We start from the raw sequence: 19,055 nt of genomic DNA, 5'->3' as shown, positions 1-19,055 counted from the left end.
CTTGTCTTAGCCTTTCTAAGCTGTGTTGGGAGCATTAATTCAAATTGATTGCCTTTTATTTGTGTGAATTGAACAAGAAAGGAAGCTGTCACTTAAGTCTGTACAATAAGATGAATTATAAAATTAAAACAAAGTGCTGGAGAAACTCAGCAGGTCCAACAACATTTGTGATGACAGAAACAGAGTTAATGTTTTGAATCCAAAATAACTGTTCTTGGGAATAGTGGCCTGATGTGTTTGTCTAAAATAGGTTCCAGAGCAGTACCTGAATTAAACCAGTGCACCACTGTCTTCTTGTTTTCCAGTGATGAGGTTCAGATGAAGGCAGGTCACAGCAAAATTAATGGACAGCCAAAACGTTTATCCAGGATGGATAGCCGGATAAGCTCAACGTCTAGTTCCCATGGTGCTACGGTCAGTCCCACCAGGCAGCCCAATGTGAAAAAAGTGTCGGGTGTAGGTGGGACCACCTATGAGATCTCGGTGTGAACAGCCATCAACCAAGGCAGCTGTAAAGCTGGATGCACTGTGAAGACTATCGCAGCAGCTGTGTGTTATTTTTGCTCAACAAGCTGCAGCCTTATTTCTCGAGAAATAGTTTTACAACAAATCAAAAAAGTGGTTTCAATTCAGGGCAGGCCCACTGCAAACTTTTTCTTTTATTATTATTTTTTTCTCTTTGCTCCATAAAGTGATGTTTTATCTTTTTATCATAGAAAAGATGTATGGTTTTTGTTGAAACTGCTATCATACACTTGCCTATCCATTGGAATCTTGTGTAAAATTTTGTGCTGTGATGGTTTAATAGTAACCTGGACTTCTGTAATGATTTTATGATGGTGAAGAGTTTTAGTCTGGCCTGCCAATCAAACTTGTTAATACTAGCTTGACAAATGTAATACTTTTTTTTTGTGTTAATAGACGTAGGCACACCTGTGTGGCACCAAAGCTTGTTGGTTTTCTTCCTTCTCTGGAGGAAGTGATGCTTACACATCAGCCAAAAGATGTTTTAAAACTGTCCTCTAGAAGGAGACTTTATGCCATTAGACAACCTGTCCGATATCCTTGTATGTGAGTTTTTGTATGTGAGTGCACCTGTGTCTGTTAGAGCTTGAATGGAAAAGTTAAAGGGTGAGTACATTGTTATGAGGCTTAAAAACCTCAAAGCTTTAAGAATGTTTGTTTGATAAATAATCTATTAAAGTGTTAAAGGTTCCTATCAGTAATGAAATGTTGGAATTGACAGTATGTACAATTTCATATGTATGTAGAAGAGGCGTTAATCTGTGCTAAGGCTAATGATGAAAAGAATATTACACACAAGCAAACTGGCTGTTGTACTATCTCTTGACTGATGAGGTTTCAAAGTTCAGACTGTTTCCACACTGTTGCAAAGTAATGGAATATGAGATATTTGCGCACTTGTTTTATGCATGGTACATTTTTCGTTATTGCCATGGTTTTAAGGAACTGCTGAGGTGAAGTTATTATGTTATTTTCCCTTGTCAGTGGTTAAAGGACAAGTTGACACACATTCCTCTCCCACATCTCTTGTGATATTGGTCTAGGATTGGGAAATGTTTCTCCATTCTTAGCTGGGATTAGTTTGCCTAAAGGAGGAAGAGAAAATCCATTCTATATCAGTTCTTCCAGTGCAATGTCTCATGTACTATTTTGTTAATTGTAGGCAAAGATTGCAAGTATGTGTTTCTTATTACCTTTTAAGATAGTGTCAAATGTGTGATGCAGTGAAATTAGTCACTTTAAATGGACCCTGGTTTACCAATGTCCCGGTAAGCCTTCAGCTGCACCTATAGCCATTAATCTTGAGGGTATAAGTATTATTTTTGATTCAGATCTTTTCATTCTTTGTTTTGGTCCTTTTGACTCAACATCTGCAGCAGATGTGATTTGATCTGTAGAATTAAATGTGCCAGATATTTGCATTGTTTCCAGTGAAATGCAACAATCTTTGATTCTCAGGTTTAGTTTGTTCTGGCATAAAAGTCCCTTCGTGACTCATGGAAGCCCCTTGTTGGCTATTCTGGAAAGACCATTGAGATATGTTGCATCCCTGTCATGTATATTTTAGATATGTTTAAGCTTCATACTGTCAAGGCCAGGAGCACTTTTTGAATCAATCCCCTCCATAGCAGTATTACCAGCACCTTCTATAGGTCTCATCAGAAGATCCATATCCTTTATATGACATAAATGTATTCATTAAGATTGGCTTTATTGTTAGGAGTTAGTAGTTTAGCACTAGTTCCACTTTAGATAAGGGACAGATAGTAATAGCAGAGGCCCCCATAATTTGAAGAGCACATTTTCTTTTATTAGTTTTAAAGTAATTGAGTCTCCTTGAATCAAGAATTCTTTACTGCAAATTGGTTTCTTGCTCCGTAAAGATTCACCATTTTTAGCTATTAAGAAAGGAATGAAGAGAGGAATGTAAATTAGTAGCTTTATATGCTCTTCCTGTTCCTCTCTTTTTTTTGAAACTCAACCAACTATTTTGTTTCCCTCATCACCAGCTCTCTCAAAACAAAGTGAATATTTCTTTTAACACTTTGCAGAGTTAACATCAGGTTGTAATTCAGTCCACAAATTTAAACCTCAGACAAAGTTAGTCCTTCACCTTCATCGCAATAGCTTTTCTCTTGACCTTGTACCATAATTAGTTTGCTTTATGGCCCAACAATTCTGGATCCATCTTATTTTAGTACCAGATTAATGTCTTTCTGGGGGTTAACATTATTTAATCCAACTCCCTTCTTCTTCTTCCATTCTCTACACCCCCACTTCTAATCAAAAAGTGAGTGCATTGACGAGAGAATCAGAAATGTGTACAAAAATACAGTTTTTATATTTTTATGCCTCATAATCCAGTTTGGCTTTAATCATTTTTCCATTTGAAGCCTAAACTCCTGTAATTGACTTATCTTAAAAAAAAACTAAAAAAATTTCCAACAGGTAATGAATTAATTTAGTTTGCATGTAGTAATATAGCTAATGCCAAATCTTTACAATTTTAGGATTGTGTGATGTCTTGCATCTTCCAATGTCAGTTTCTACCCAACTTTGATTTAGTTTTTCCACTCCATTTGTATAAATCTGTGCTATTGACACTGAACTTCCTCCTCATCTCCTGCTCAAGGTCAGCGCAGCACTTATTATGACAGACATCCTTCCACTAACTATTGTAACTGTATTGAAATGCTGCTTGATAGCAGTTTATAGCTGTTCTATCATTGCTGCTGCCAAGCTTGGTTAGAACTTGCTCAATTACAAAACAGTAACAAGAGCTTGTATAAAATTTCCTCCAACCACAAATATATTCATCAAATTTTGAAAACCTCAAAAAGCTTTTGGAAGGGGAGGAAGGTAGGTGGCATAGCCAACTGGCTAGTTAATGACATGTAAACAACTTACATTTATATTGCTCTTATTTTAAATTCTTTAAAACAATATGCAATGCTAAAACTACCTGTGAATTGTGCCTGTAAACTAGCAAGTCTGGTCTAACCTGTTCCTTGGAGACCATAACATTTTTTAAAAAATCATTTATGGGAAGTGGGTGTCACTGACTGAGCCAGCATTTATTGCCCATCTTGAGTTGTCTTTGAAGGTGGTGGTGAGCTGCCTTTTTGAACTGCTATAGTCCATTTAGGGTAGGCAGATGCACAATATCATTAGGGAGCGAGTTCCAGGATTTTTGACTGAGCAGCACTGAAGGAATGATGTTATTTTTCCAAGTCAGTGCCTGGTGTGGTTTTAAGGGAAGCTTGCAGGTATGTCTGTGAGACTACTGTCCTAGTCCTTCTCGATGGAAGTGGTAATGGATTTATAAAGTGATGTCTAAGGTGCCCTGGTGAATTTCATCTTGTAGATGTTACACACTGCTGCTGCTGAGCACCAGTGGTGTAAGAAGTCAATGTTTGCAGATGTGGTGTCTATCAAGTGAGCTGTTTTGTCCTGGATGGTTATAAACTTATTGATTGATGCCAAAGTGCACTCATGCAGGCAAATGGGGGCTATTCCACCACACTTCTGATGTATCTTTGGTTTATGGACAGGCTTTGGGGAATTAGGAGGCGAGTTACTTCACTGCAGTGTTCCTCACCTCTGATCTGCTTTTTTGGCCATACTATTTATATAGATAGTCCAGTTCAGTTCTGATCAACAGTTACCACTAAAGTGTGGATAATGAAGCATTCAGTGCTAGGAATGTCGTTAAATATTTGCTTCGAATCCTGTTTTGGAGATTGTGATTGCTTGACACTTGTATGGCACAAACATCACTTATCACTGGTCAGCCTAAGCCAGGACATTTTACAGTCTTGCTGCATTTGGACATGAACTGTTTCAGTATCTGAGGAGTTTCAAATGGTACTGAACATTGTGCAATGGAGCCAGCATTCCTACTTCTCATCTTATAATGGAGGAAAGATCATTGATGAAGATGCGTAGGCCTTGGATGCTATCCTGCGAGATGTCTTGGAGCAGAGATCTCCAACAACCTTAACTATCTTTGTGTGCCAAGTATCACTCCAAACAGCTGTGTGTGTCCTGTTCCCTGTTGGCTTCAGTTTTTCTAAATCTCCTTCACCACACACTTCATCAAATGTATCCATCATATCAAGGGCAGTCACTCCCAGCTCATCTCTGAATTTCAGCTCTTATGATTATGTTTGAACCAAGAATATAATGAAGTTCTGGATCTGAGTGGCCCTGGTAGAATCTAAACTTAACTTCATTGAACTGGTTATTGCTGATCAAGTGCCGCTGGGAAGCACTGTAGATGATGCCTGCTATCACTTTACTGATGGTTGAGAGTTGATTGATGGAGCGATAATTGATTGCATTGGGCTTTTCCTGATTTTTATGTACAGGACAAACCTGGGCAATTTTCCACATTGCCAGATAGATGCCAGTGTTTTCTGTACTGGACCAGCTTGCCTTGGGGCATGGCAAATTCTGAAATGCACGTCTTCACTACTATTGGCAAAATGTTGATGAGGACCATGGCCGCCTTCCATTTCATGAATTAAATTGGCTGAAGACTGGTATCTGTGATGCTGAGGACTTGAAGGGGGCTGAGATGTATCATCAACTCCGTACTTCTGGCTGAAGGTTGCTTTAAAATCCTCCAGATTTATCTTTTGCACTGATGTGCTGGGCTCTCCCATTATTGAGTATGGGGATGTTTGCGGAGCTGCCTCCTCTGGTGAGTTGTAATAATTGCTCAATAGTATTCAATGACTGCAGAACTTAAATCTGATCCGTTGGTTGTGAAATTGCAGTGTTGCTGCTTATGTTGTCTGGTTGTTCACCAGGTTGCCACCTCATTTTTCAGTATGCATGATGCTCCTTCTGGCATGCTCTCTTGTACTGTTTGTTGAATCAGGCTTAATCCCTTGGCTTGGTGGCAATGGTCAAGTGAGTGATGTGCTGGGCCCCTAGATTGCAGGTTATGTTGGAGTGGAGGTGTACTGGTGCTAATGACTCAAAACACCTCAAGGATGCCCTATCTTGAATTGCTTGATCTGTTTGAAGTCTCTCCAATTTGGCACAGTAATAGTTCCACTCATCACGACAAATGTTATTCTCACCATAAAGATGGGATTTTGTCACCACAAGGATGGTGTAGTTTTGACCCTTGTTGCAGATCAGTGAGAATAAGGTCAAGTATACTTTTTCTTTTCGCTTTCCTCAGCAGCTCATCACCTTTTAAGGGCACCTAGGGATGGGCAACAAATGTTGGCCAGCCAGCAAAACCCTCATTCTACAAATGAATTTTTAAGAAATACCCTGTCACAGACCTAATCTAGCAGAAAAGACTTTTAGGACTCAACCAGAAATAATGGGAACTGCAGATGCTGGAGAATCCAAGATAACAAAGTGTGGAGCTGGATGAACACAGCAGGCCAAGCAGCATCTGATGAATGGTCTAGGCCCGAAACGTCACCTTTTGTGCTCCTGAGACGCTGCTTGGCCTGCTGTGTTCATCCAGCTCCACACTTTGTTATTTAGGACTCAACCAGCTTGGTCAGTATTGGTGCAGCTAAGCCACTCCTGATGATGGACTTTGAGGTTCCCCTCCTCTCCCCCACCCCCATCCCCCAACCGAATACATTCCATACCCTTTCCGCACTTGGTTCTGCCTCCAGAATAGTGCTGAACATGGAGGAATGATTCATCAGCTGAGGGGGTGGTACTTGGACATTAGCTGCGGTTTCCTTGTCCATGTTTGACTTGATGCCATGAGACTTCATGGGGTCAGGAATCGATGTTGAGGACTGTGGCAGCTCCCTACCCACTGCGCGTCGCCATGTCTGCTAGGGCTGTCCTCCTGGTGACATGAGATATTGTGACGGTGTTGTCTGGGACATTGTGTGTAAGGTATGACTCTGTGAGTCATGTCAGGATGTTTTACCACTTCATGATTCAGCTGTCCTAATTTTGGCACTGGCCCCCAGATGGTTATAAGAAGGACTATGCAGGTTTGACAAGGCTGAGTTTGCCGTTGTCATTTTAGTGCCTTAATGCCAGGTGGTCCATCAGTTGCTTGCCTTTTTTGAGACTTTCTAGTGGTTAATACAACTGAGTGGCTTGCCCCTGATTCTGGGGCATTGAAATGGCTGTTCACAATGTCCCATTTTCTGTTTTGAATGTCTAGTTTTGGTTTGCTAATGGGAATTATGTCACCAGACAAAAGTGAAGTCTGGTAGCAAATGGCTGTATGCTGTATTGTGCAGCAAACACAAAAGCAATGTCTTTGTTCTAAATCAGTGATTTGTTATTAGTTGGTAAATTCACATGCGTAGAACACTGACTGAAAATTGAATTAGGCTGGAATGGCAAAGTGGATGCCATTGCTGGATTCTGGTAAAATCAATGATGTGTAATAATCTTCCTTTGTTCTAGAACACAGGTTTTGCTAGCCAGGCATTCTAGGTTGATTTGAGAGGCACTGTTCCCAAAGAGTTCTCAGAGAGCCTAATTCATATGTCAATTCATCAGTATATGTGAAACAAAATTACTTGCTTATCAGAAGTGATTTTGAGTTTGTTTGACTTCTCATGTGTCCCTTTTTGTTGAAGCTTGGTAATGGAACTGTGGGATGTATTGTAATTTAAAAATAAAGAATTATGGCCTTGATCTGAACCCAGCTTGGCAGGCTTATGCAAAATTGGTTTGCATATATACTGCATCTTTCACGACTTCAGGACATCCTAAATTACTGTTGCAAACATTTGCACACAATAAGCTCCTACAAACTACAATGTCATCATGAAATCAAAGCAAAATTCTGGCAGTATTCGGCAGGTCCAGCAATGTCGATGTAGAGAGAAGCAGACGTCAGATTTACATTGACCAGTTCTGAAGATTCCTAGCACTTTATTTTATTTCAGATTTCCAGCATCCACAGTACCTTGCTCCTGTCATTTGATGTGTTTTGGGATGTTGGGAAAGAAATAAACACTTCTACCTGAGTTGTTGCAGGTGGATATGACGAATATATCACGGCAAGCAAGGTGACAGGATACTCTTTAAATTACTAAATTTCCACAGTGACTACACTTCAAAAGTACTTCATTGGTTGCAAACACTTTTTAGGTTATACTGAGGTCCTGAAGGACACTGGAAACACATGTCTATTTTAGTAAGTGAGGCTAGCTGGGGAAATTACGAGCGATGATTAGCGTGTGGTCAGCCTTCTGAGCAGGGGTTTTCATAGATCTGTGTGTAACCAATCATTTTATAATGCTTATTGTCTGAAAATATGATGTGTAATAATATAGTTACTTAGCAGGTTACTTGAAGTAGTTTTGTTTCATCACTTTTACTTGTAAGTCACTAGCTGAAGATTCCAAATTGGCATTCTGACTTTACTGGTGTGTAACTGAAAGCATTCTTGAACTGCCTAATGGTTAAGTCCCTTTAAGCTGGAAATTTGACTTGGTCTCCTCTTATGCTTTATATAATACGACAAAAATGTACTCATGGGTCATCCAAGTGGACAACATTTCAAACTAGGTAATGATCATGATAATTTCAAATTGTTGTGTTCTGCAGAATAACAAATCACCTGTTCAGTTTATTTGGAGTCGAGCAATAAACAAAATGCCTTCATGTTAAAACTAAGAGCTTTACGAGATTGTAATGTGTTAGGACTGTGCCTTTTACATTTAGGGAAGTGGCTTTTGCTGAGGTCTTTTTGACAATAGTTCTGGTTAATGGGCTAAAGATTAGTGGAAACCCTATACTGTTTTATTGGGAAGATGATGTAAAGTATTCACACTTATATACAATGAAGAAGGCAATTGTGATGCCTTTGGACAGACTGTGGATCTCCAGGTATATCAGGTTTTAAAAGGGTATAATTTGAAACTTCTTTTGAAGATTAGATTTAGATTAGATTCTCTACAGTGTCGGTACAAGCCCTTCGGCCCAACAAGTCCACACCGCCCTTTGGAATATCCCACCCAGACCTATCCCCCTATAACCCACACAGCCCTGAACACTATGGGCAATTTAGCATGGCCAATCCACCTAGCCTGCACATCTTTGGACTGTGGGAGGAAACCGGAGCACCCAGAGGAAACCCACGCAGATACAGAGAATGTGCAAACTGCGCACAGACAGTTGCCCGAGGCTGGAATCGAACCTGGGTCTTTGGTGCTGTGAGGCTGCAGTGCTAACCACTGAGCCACCGTGCCGCCCGATTTACTTGATTCTAATGTCCAAATTTGATTAAGGTCTTAAAAAATAATTCGCTAACATTTCTACCTAGATATAAGACCCATATCATCTCCATTATTCCTATCAATGTAAAAGAAGCCATTGTAAAACATTGGGTTATGGGTGCCCCCATTACATCATTAAGGAGGTGGATTATCCTTCCAAGGCCCTAGAGAGGGAATAGTTGGCAGCCAGAGGTAAATATGGTTCATCAGACTTAAACTTAGGTGGCAGTTTAAGCTCTGATTGCTTTAACTCCACAGGAATTTTTTTTTGAAGCTGATAATTCACGTTTCTTGTGCTGAAGTGAGGATGTCCAATAATGTTCTCCTCATGTAAACATTTTTAAGATAGTAGAGGAGAAAACAAAAGAGCAGAAATAAATCTTTGGAGTCAAGAATCATTTGGATTGATTTTGGAGAATTGAATCTCTATTTAAAGGACAGTGTAATGTGTAGGTTTGTTCGGGTTATACTAAAAATAAGAATGATATTCTGTGATTCAAAATATAAGCTGTCTCCAAAAAAGTGTTGAGGCAAAGGCTTTTAGTCTCATGTTCAGTAAAGGGCTTAAAACATGAAATCTTGTCATTTTATTCTTTCGTCTATCAACTAGAAGTTCAAATTTCTTTCACCCTCTGTCAAAAGTACAGATAAATTGCTGGTAAGTACCATTCATGTTTCACATGCCCATAGATATTTAATTTTTAATCTGCACACCAGTTCCTGATTGGCTTTTATTGAAATCTAGTTTGTTCTTCATCTTTATAATTTCATAATAAGCTTTAGTTAAACTCCCTGTTAGATCATGCAAAGGAGGGCAGACTAGCAGCTGCATGTGATCTGCAAATACTGTACAGTCAGCACAATGAATTTAAAAACCTTTTAAGTGGAACATTGTCAGTAAGCCTAAATCAAATTCCTTTTCCAACTTTGTGTCTGGGTTTCTTTGGAAGATGGGCATGGATCCAATCCCCTAACAGCAACCGCTTATTCTATTGCAGTAGTTTATCACTGAGAAATTTGATTTATCTGGTCAGTAAAATTTAATTTTGCTCACATAGTGAAGATTCTTTTGACAGTGAGGTTTAGTGTCTTCAAATTTTAGTGTTTTTATTCTCCACTGCTTGTCTGTTATTGTCCTTCCTCTGTGAATGTGTCACTCCAAATCTAGTGGGCATCTCTTCAGAATTGAGTAAATAGGCTTACAAAACAAGCTGGTGTCATTTTCTTTTTAATCAACAGGTTGGCTCAGATGTGTAGAAAGACTCTTCAATTTCTTGTTTATTATCCTCCAGCTGGATATGAAGAATCTTTGATTTATTTATCCTTGATTCATCAGTAATTTTTTTTAACAGTTACAAAATTATTCTTGTTTCTGCACACAAATCATCTTGAACTTTACAGAAATAATACTTGAGAGGAAAATGTAGTCAATTTGAGGCAGGAATTATACTAGTTAAGATATCATAGAATTTCTTCAGTGTAGAAAGAAACCATTTTGGCCTATTTGGATCTGCACTGACCCTCCAAAGAGCACCCTACCCAGACCCACTCCCTAACCCATTCCTGTAACCCCACATGAAAGTTTTTAAACTAACTAACTCACCTAACCTACATGTCTCTGGAAACTGGGGGGCACATTTTAGCACGGCCACTCCACCGATGTTGCACATATTTAAAATGCAAGAGGAAACCCATGCAGACACTGGGAGAATGCCTATGTGGAGTTTGCACCATCACTTGGTGCTGTGAGGCAGCAGTGCTAACCGCTGAACCACTGTGCTGCCCAAGTTGCTTCATGACTGATGTAATTTGAGTTAATGGTTGTAAGATCAAACCATGCTCTAAACATAAGCGTACTAATACACACATGGTGCAGTGCTAAAGGAGTGCTGCATTGTTACAGTTGCTGCTTTGGATGATAAGTTCAGAAGCTTGGGATGTAAAAGATCTCTTGATGTTATTTAAAGATTGGCAGGTTATATTGTTCTGTGCAGTGTTTGTTCTTCAGTCAGTGTCACAAAAACAAGCCATCAGGTTATTATCGTATTATTATTATTATTATTTGTGAAGTTCACCCTGCATGAATTGTTTTCCATGTTTGAGATGTTACTTACGTTTACACTTCAAATGTTTCTACTTGCTGTAAAGCACTTTAGAATGCTGTGAGATTGTTAAAGGTGCTATTTAAATGCCATTCTTTTAAATATTTACTGAGTTCAATCATCCCCTAATTAATATTTAATTTGAAGCATTCTTCTGTCATTTCCATATTTATCACAAATCAGGAGATTAAATATTTTAAATTTGTGCTTCTTGTTGGCCACGACGTAACCTAAGCTACGTCTCTACTGATCACCTTACAACAAATTGCAATATTAACATTCACTTTGACCAAAGTTATTCTAGCCTGTCCATTTGTATTTCATAGAATCAACCTTTTTGGCTTTTGGCAGTATTTTGATTTTTGATGTCCACTAGTAGATGACTTCAGTTCAAATGCAACCATTTAACTAAAGTGCAAATATAGTCCATCATTTGATTGTCCATTGCTTGTGGGCTTTGTGTACGAATCAGGCTGTCCCATTTCCTCCATAAATATTCTGCAAAATAAATGTGTTAGTTACTTAAAAGGGTTCTTGAGTTATACAAATGCAGAGATAATGGGAACTGCAGATACTGGAGAATCCAAGATAACAAATTGTGAAGCTGGATGAACACGGCAGGCCAAGCAGCATCTCACGAGCACAAAAGCTGACGTTTCAGGCCTGGACCCTTCATCGGAGACCTCGCTGATGAAGGATCTAAGCCCGAAACGTCAGCTTTTGTGCTCCTGAGATGCTGCTTGGCCTGCTGTGTTCATCCAGCTTCACATTTTGTTATACAAGTGCACTCTCTTTCTTGTTGGATATATGCATGTTGTAGAAGAATAGCATATCCTATTGTAAACCTAGCCAATGCAGTCCTCAGAGGCTGGATACGAAATGTTAATAGTGGTATGAATTGTGCAGCATTGGTCATTTATTGTGTTGTTATACAGAACAGAGTGTCCATTAGTGTGAGATGGTTATTATACTCAGCTTCCTTAATTGAAAGTAGCAGGTTCACTTGAGGGGAAAACATCAAAAGTTATATCTAGTCAATAAAAAGAAGGACACAAGTTGACCACAGTAGTATCTTGCACCATGTGTTTAATTATAACCATTGGAAGGTTTGGGGGATAAATCCTGCTTTTGCTAGATGAAGAAGTTAAAACTAGAAAGGAAGTAAGTTTTGCCCACGTCATTGACTATTGGAGTCCCTAAAAATATCATTTGGTAACACTTTGTAAAGGATAATGGAGAAAATTATCAAACTATAATATAAATTGATGTACCGCAGGTAAGACGCACAATAAAAATGGCAGTCACTTCAAAGAAACATGCACAGTCAAACTTTCAAGGGGATTGAGAACAAAGCTTCTCAATAGTATGCTTATGTAGTTATCCAGTCCATCCTTTTCATCCTTGCCTGTACACTGACAATTCCCATTGCTGTCCACATAAATGTAGATAGATTTTTCCTTGCTTATTACTTTGTCCACCACGCATTGCACGGACATCCTCTACTCCAGCTATGTCCAATCTAAACATATTAATCAAGTTTGTTCTTTTTCAGTCCCAACCAATACTTTCCTATATTTATTGTGAGCCAGTTAGATTTTCTAAGCTTTATTCCATTCATATACCAACTCCTTAAAGCAGCCTTTCTGCTTAATAACGAGGTGAGCAGTCCATTCCTGTGGTCACCCCCCAGGTCATTTAATCTGGTCAAGTCACTTCCTTCTATGTTTAATGGATTTAATCTTTTGCTCTACAGATTCTGTTTCTAAAGTTGTTATTTTGAAAACAAAGTTATGCAAAGAAAACAAAACCAAATGATGTTACTGTTTGGCACAATAATAAAAGCAAAATACTATAAATGCTGGTATAAAAACAAAATTATGTGAAAACTCCAGTGTAACAGCATCAGTAGAGAGAGAAAAACGGTTAATTTCTGAAGTATACTCGTTTGTTTGATAGTTAACCTTTCTCCATTTTCTTTTTCTGTCCATCCAAGTTCAGACAGACACTCATCCCTGTACCTCTTCTAGGTAGGAAGAGTGTTAACATTGCATTTTGTAGTTCGGAGATGGTTGTAGTGTGATCGGAGTATAGCTTTATTTTCTAAACATTAGATTGCTAAATTCAGTCCCCTAAGAGTGTTTAGGATCTCTGTGTTCACCGTTTCCCCCAAAATCTGCCTAAACTTGAATATCCTTGGCAGTATTAATACTAACTGGAGGTACAAGGTTAGAATTGTGTGCGCAGGATTACCTGGACTGTACACCGGGCAGAAGGCAACTCAGCCACACTAAATGTGCTGACCCCCACCACCCCATTAATGTCCAAGACTCATCATTTTTTTAAACTCTGAATTTGTTTGCGTTTGTGATATCTCTATGGAACTAACTGACCTGTTTTGCTCCATAAGTGCTTGGAGTTCCTTAAATTCCTAGTTGTAAAGCATAATTAATTATGCCATTTAATAGTTAGCATCGGAGATTTTGATCAACCCAGCATCTCTCAGCAGTTTGAATACATTCTTGGAGTTGTATGTAGATCGAGGCAGAGGGCCTTAACCGAAATGGCAATTTTGGGAATTCCTGTTTGCAAAGACTGCAGAAATATTTTGGGTTATGATGAGTTGTGTAACTATTTTGTGATTGGATTTGATTTCCCTGTTGTTTATTTTAAAGTTAGCAGGTATTCTGCAGCTGTGTAGCATTTGGCTGCAGTGTTGAACATTGAGGATTCACAGCAACTAGTTAATGCATCATCAAAGTAGATTCCTTCATTATTGTTACTAGTTTATGAAAGTAATTTGAAAATAAAAACAAAATTCTGAAAGCACTCGAGCAGGTCCTGCAGAATCTGAAGAAAAATTTGTTTGTGCATTAGGAAAAATTATCTTTCAGATCCCACTTGAGTTTTTTGACATTTAGTGGATTTGTCAAGATGTTTTTCAGATGATAAAGAATAAAAAATGGCTGCTTTGTTTAAAGGTATCGTTATTTAGGGTTCAGTGAACACAACTTTAGATTCTACAGGAGAAAAAGTGGAGCAAAAGTTAAGGTCAAGCTGCATGATGAAAATCTGAATGAACAGTCAAATCTTCAAAGGGCACAGCAAATCAATCTTCTTCAGTGAAAAGAAAAGATGGTCATATTAAACGTGCAAAATCTGACCAGTGATAAAGATCCTAATGAAGTGTCAGGCATGTTCAATTGATAAGACTGTTAGCTAAGTTAGAATGTCATAGGTTCAAGTACCAGTCCGGAGACTTGACCACAAAATCTAGGCTGATACTCCAGTTTGGCGCTGAAGAGCACAGCACTGTTGGAGGTGCTTTCTTTTGGAAAAGCCCAATCTTCATGCTCAGGTAGACACACCAGTCGACCACATTATTTTGAAAGAAAAACAATTAAGCAATTTGGAACATCCCAAGATGTTTAAAAGCACTGTGTTAACGAATCTCTTTCCATTTTGTCCGGTCAGGTGCCGACCTTCTATATAATTTCATAGTTCTGTGCTTATCTTTGCCCGCAACACAGTTTTGGGTTACAGTACGGTGTATAACAGAGCCCAAACTATCTCTCCACCTTAGCTTTTTGTGAAATTAAGAATTGTTTGGAAACAGCCCTTTATGGAAGTGGAAATACGTAGATTATGAAACACAATTACAGGGAATGTTTTCTGTGTGCGTGCGTGTAAATATGTTTGCATGAGTTTATTTAAATGTAAAAAGGAAAAATATTTATTTTGACTCGTATTTAAGCACAGTCTGGCTACATTTATCTTGTAAATCTTTAATAAAAGAAACAAGCTGTAATGCCTTTCAAAATTCACAACTCTGTTCTGTATTGTTCCTGTCCCATTTATCTAAAATGAATGTTTGTTTTGTGTTTTATGTATATCATATTTTCTATTGGAATGTAATAGCACATTTTTTTTCTACAAGGATCAGATACACTAGTGAAATGAACAGGTTTTGTTTCTTCTGTATACAATTTGTTTTAACTGGTCAAGTAGTGGAGTGATCTTTACCCAGTGTTCTGCTAACAGCATTCTTAAATGTTAACAGTCAGCTTTGGAGTTTTTGTACTTTTTAAAAAGACCAATGGATTTTCATTGTAATCAGTTCATATAATTACCTGCCTTCTTCCCCCCACCCCCCTGTAAGGCCTGATGATGGATGGTTACACAGCCACCAAAGAACTTTAAATTTATGTAGCAGTCTATTGTAAATTTGTCAGACCTGTGTGGGGAAGCAATGATTTGTTAAACTTTTTGCTACCTGTAGTTAGTGTTATGTAAAGCTAAACAATTGGAAATGTACATTTTGGGTAAAGGCTGATGTTTGCTTAAGTTGTATTATTATCCACATACATAACTTAATTGGATTTCTACCAGGTCCAGAAATAAGAACACAAAAATTAAACGATTAGCATACCTTATGTCTCAATGGTAATTACTATCAATTAGGAAACTGAGTTTTGCAAACCAGTAAAGCCCCAAGCTTGATCCCTTTTCTATGCTGAGTCACCTGATTTCAGCCAGATTGGTACCAGGAGCCCTAGGAGTGGCCTTGTCATTTCTGAACAGTGAAAACAGGGGATGATGTTGGGTTGGGGACAGGGTGGAAATTACACAGTACTCCTATTCACAATTCAGTGATTCCATCTTTCAAATGGACAGCCTTTGAGAACTGAATCACATGTTGTGATGAACCAAATGGCCAAATGATATTGTCTAAATAACCACATGTTCATAATAAGTGGATAATATTAACACACTTCCAAGCATCACCTTGTAATGCCATATGGTTGTTGCATTTAAGATGTTAGTAGACATGACTGGTGGATTTCATCAATCTTATAGCCCTCGTAACAATGTTATTATTGTGTTTAGCAGTCATATAAAGTCTTGTTTTATTGTAGATGCTATTACAAAAGACAAGTCTATAAAACTTTATATTTTCAGAACTTGCTTTTAAATAAATTTAACAGAAACCGTAAAATATTTCAAATGATTTTTTAATGAACAGTCATATCCTTTGTGGTTAATGTGCACTAGTGCCTAAAGATGGCATCACTAATAAAGTGTGAGTAAATATTACAAAACATACAGGTAGGGAAAGTTGTTCAGCCCAAGTGGCTTATCCATTAAAGAAACACACCCATCACAATACCATGCTTTCTCTTAGTGGTTGTAAATGATCTCTCAGTAGTGTTTTGTGAACGGGATGTTTTCTCAGGAACAATATTTGAACCTTCACCATCTGGTCTATTACGTTGCTGGTTGTGGCAGTCCACTATGCATTAATTGGTTGCCTTGTTTCCTTAGATTACAATAAAGACTACAATTCAAAATTACTTCATCGGCAGTAAGGTGCTTTACAGTATCTTGGTCACAAAAGGCAGTTTGTAAATCCTGGCATTTCTTTACATTTCTTAAGAAATGCTGTTCGAGTTTTAGTCCAAGCTGCCTTATCTAAAAGGAACATTCAAGATATAAATGACATTATTAATATTCTGAGTAACTTGTGCACTGCTTGCATGTAGAAATAGTTCAAGATATCCGTCATTCCTGATCTTGCAATTACAAGTTTGTATGTATGTTCACTTAGCCTACCATCATCATTTAAACTTGATGCTCTGGATAACCTTTTCAATTAAAATTAAATTTTATAAGATCTCCACTCAATCATTTTCTTTCAAAGTTGATGTATCCAGGTATTTCTGTCCTTTCCTTGTATCTAAGCCCTATGACACCAGAGGTCCTTTCTCCTGATAATTTCTTGCTGTTCTTCAGTGTTTTGATTTTTCACCTTTGCCTTGGTGCACAGAACTGATTACAGCTGAAAGTTGACCAGATGTTTCCATTAGTTTCCACATGATCTCTATTTGTGATTATAAAAGGATTCTACCGCAGCCATAATATTCCTTCACTGGGTTATTTTAGTAAAGTATTCAATGTGAGGCATTGTTTTAGTTGTTGATTTTTCTACCATTTTTCCTGTACTTCTCCCCATAAGTAGTTATTTTCTTGCTCAGGTATGTCAGTTCATTTGATGTTGTCTCCACCTTGGTGACTTTGCTGTGTGTACAACATGATGCTAAAGGTCAGCAGTGTATGAAGTTAGTATTAAGTCCAGTTTCTCCTCATCTGGCATCCTTCGCAGTAGTTTTACTTGGATGGAAATGGGAATTGGGGGCTCAGGTCAATTTCCCCTCCTCTAATCCTGTCTGTCAACTATACCATCCCCATCACTGAAAACAACAAACTCTGGGCATATCAGGGATTGAACCTAGGATGAACCCAGCATCTGCAATTCTTGCTATCTTTGAACCTAGGATCTTCCTTTCTTGCATGCATAACAGATTAAACTCACTTTTCTATTAGGTAATCCTGGTGTGGAAATTTAGTCCTGCATTCTTAATGTGTATTTATCCTAGATCCTGCATCCACAACAATCACTAATTGAAAGCATGGAGCTGCCCTAATGAAGGTAAGATCTGAGGTCAAATGACCTTTACTACTGACACAGCCGCTTGGGTATTTGGTTACGAGTATGTAGGCACTAACTGAGACTGTGTGAAATGTGTATGATGTTTGTTGGTACAAAATGGAAATCAAAGAGACAACAGCTCAGATTGGTCAACCTTAGAGTGCAGCATCAGACTACTCCCAATATTTGTCAGTGTATTATAAACATGAGCCCACATCAATATGGCTGGGGAAAACCCAGAGGAGGCAGAAGTTAGTTACAGTTACAAATCACTAAAATGTGCGACTCAGTTTCCTTCAATAAAGCCAGTTGACTGCTGCAATCCAATGGGATGAACCAGAGCAAGAGCCAAATTTGAGTACCCTAGTGAACCTCACACAGGCCTTCTGTTGACCTGCACTCCGGTATCATTAGTGTCACACAGGCCTTCTGTTGACCTGCACTCCGGCATCATTAGTGTCATTGTTTTGATGGCCTGTTTCCTTTTAGATATCAGAGGTAACTATCTCATCTGCAAGAAACCTCAAATGTATCACTTTCAAAGTTGTACACTGTGTGGGTGTTGCTGGCATTTATTGCCTGCCCCTAGTTGCCCTTGAAGGTGGAGATGAGCTGCCTTGAATTGTTACAGTCCACCTGCTGTGGGTTGACCCACAATGTGACTAAATTTCAGAAGTATTTTAGTGGCTGTGAAGCTCTTACGGATGCCTGAGATCACGAAAGATGTTATAGAAATGCAACATTTTTCTGATGAAAAGTCTAGGCCCGAAAAGTCAGCCTTCCTGCTCCTCTGATGCTGCTTGGCCTGCTGTGTTCATCCAGCTCCACACCTTGTTATCAAATTAATGCAAGTTATATGTTCTACCATTTATCGTTTTTTTTTTTTTCTCCCCCTTTTGGTGGGTGATTTCATATGGAATATTAAACATAAAAGCAAGTACTACACTTGCAATAGGTACATTGATTAGGTCCCATTAAGGCCTTTACTTACATTTCTGCATACCCCAGAATTGGAAGGGGCATTATATGAAAAAAAATTAACCGCAGCAATATCTAGAGTCAAAGATCATAATTATGATAAAAGTGGGACTTTTACTCTAGTGGAATAGTAAAGGCTAATGAGGGAAGGTTCACTGCAGTTGACTAATTGGCACCAAAAGGATACATACACACAAATATTCCCAGAAGCTGCAATTTACATCAGTTATTTTTGTCAAAAGTTAGTTGGGTGGAACAGTGTGAAGATGACTTTCTTTTACAGAGGGTAATTAAGTTGTGAAACATCATTTGTGGAGATAATAGTGAGTGGCTGACTCCTTTCAACTCTTCAAGAAGATGTTAGTTACATTATTAGAAAAACTCCAACATCACAGCAAGAGGAAAGCAATTTAAAACAAAAAACAATGGTTTAGGGCTGCTTCGGTTATGCCTGATGGCTTATCACATTGTGGAATGTTTGTTAAAGATGTCTTGGATTGCTGAGAGGTGTCTGTTTAATCTGTTTCACTGAGGATCTTCAGAAACAAAGGGTGTAGAGATGAGACAAACTGATGTGGAACCAGTGGTATTTTGCCATCCAGTATACACAGTGAACAGCGAAAAAATGGAATTGGATTCCATAGCTCCTGTTGAAGCTAGCACCAGCACAGAGGTTGACTATGGAAAGCATAATAGCTTGAGCCCAATTTTGCACTTGGGACATTTCTAACTATATAAGAG

General features: G+C 38.5%; 1 protein-coding gene across 1 annotated transcript in view; it reads left to right on the top strand.

Moving 5' to 3' along the window:
- The window catches only part of zdhhc8b (zinc finger DHHC-type palmitoyltransferase 8b), a 190,766-nt gene extending 179,296 nt beyond the window's left edge, over positions 1-11,470 (top strand). Inside the window, exon 11 of the mRNA XM_048556660.2 lies at positions 306-11,470. Within this exon, the coding sequence (XP_048412617.1) occupies positions 306-489 (184 nt within the window). The 3' untranslated portion in view covers positions 490-11,470. The remainder of the gene's footprint in view (positions 1-305) is intronic.
- Positions 11,471-19,055: the final 7,585 nt, after the last annotated feature.

The sequence above is a fragment of the Stegostoma tigrinum genome, chromosome 26 (assembly GCF_030684315.1).
Source record: "Stegostoma tigrinum isolate sSteTig4 chromosome 26, sSteTig4.hap1, whole genome shotgun sequence".
NCBI classification, from domain to species: domain Eukaryota; kingdom Metazoa; phylum Chordata; class Chondrichthyes; order Orectolobiformes; family Stegostomatidae; genus Stegostoma; species Stegostoma tigrinum.
The sequence above is the reverse complement of the archived record's forward strand: the minus strand, read 5'-3'. Positions and strand labels throughout refer to the sequence as shown.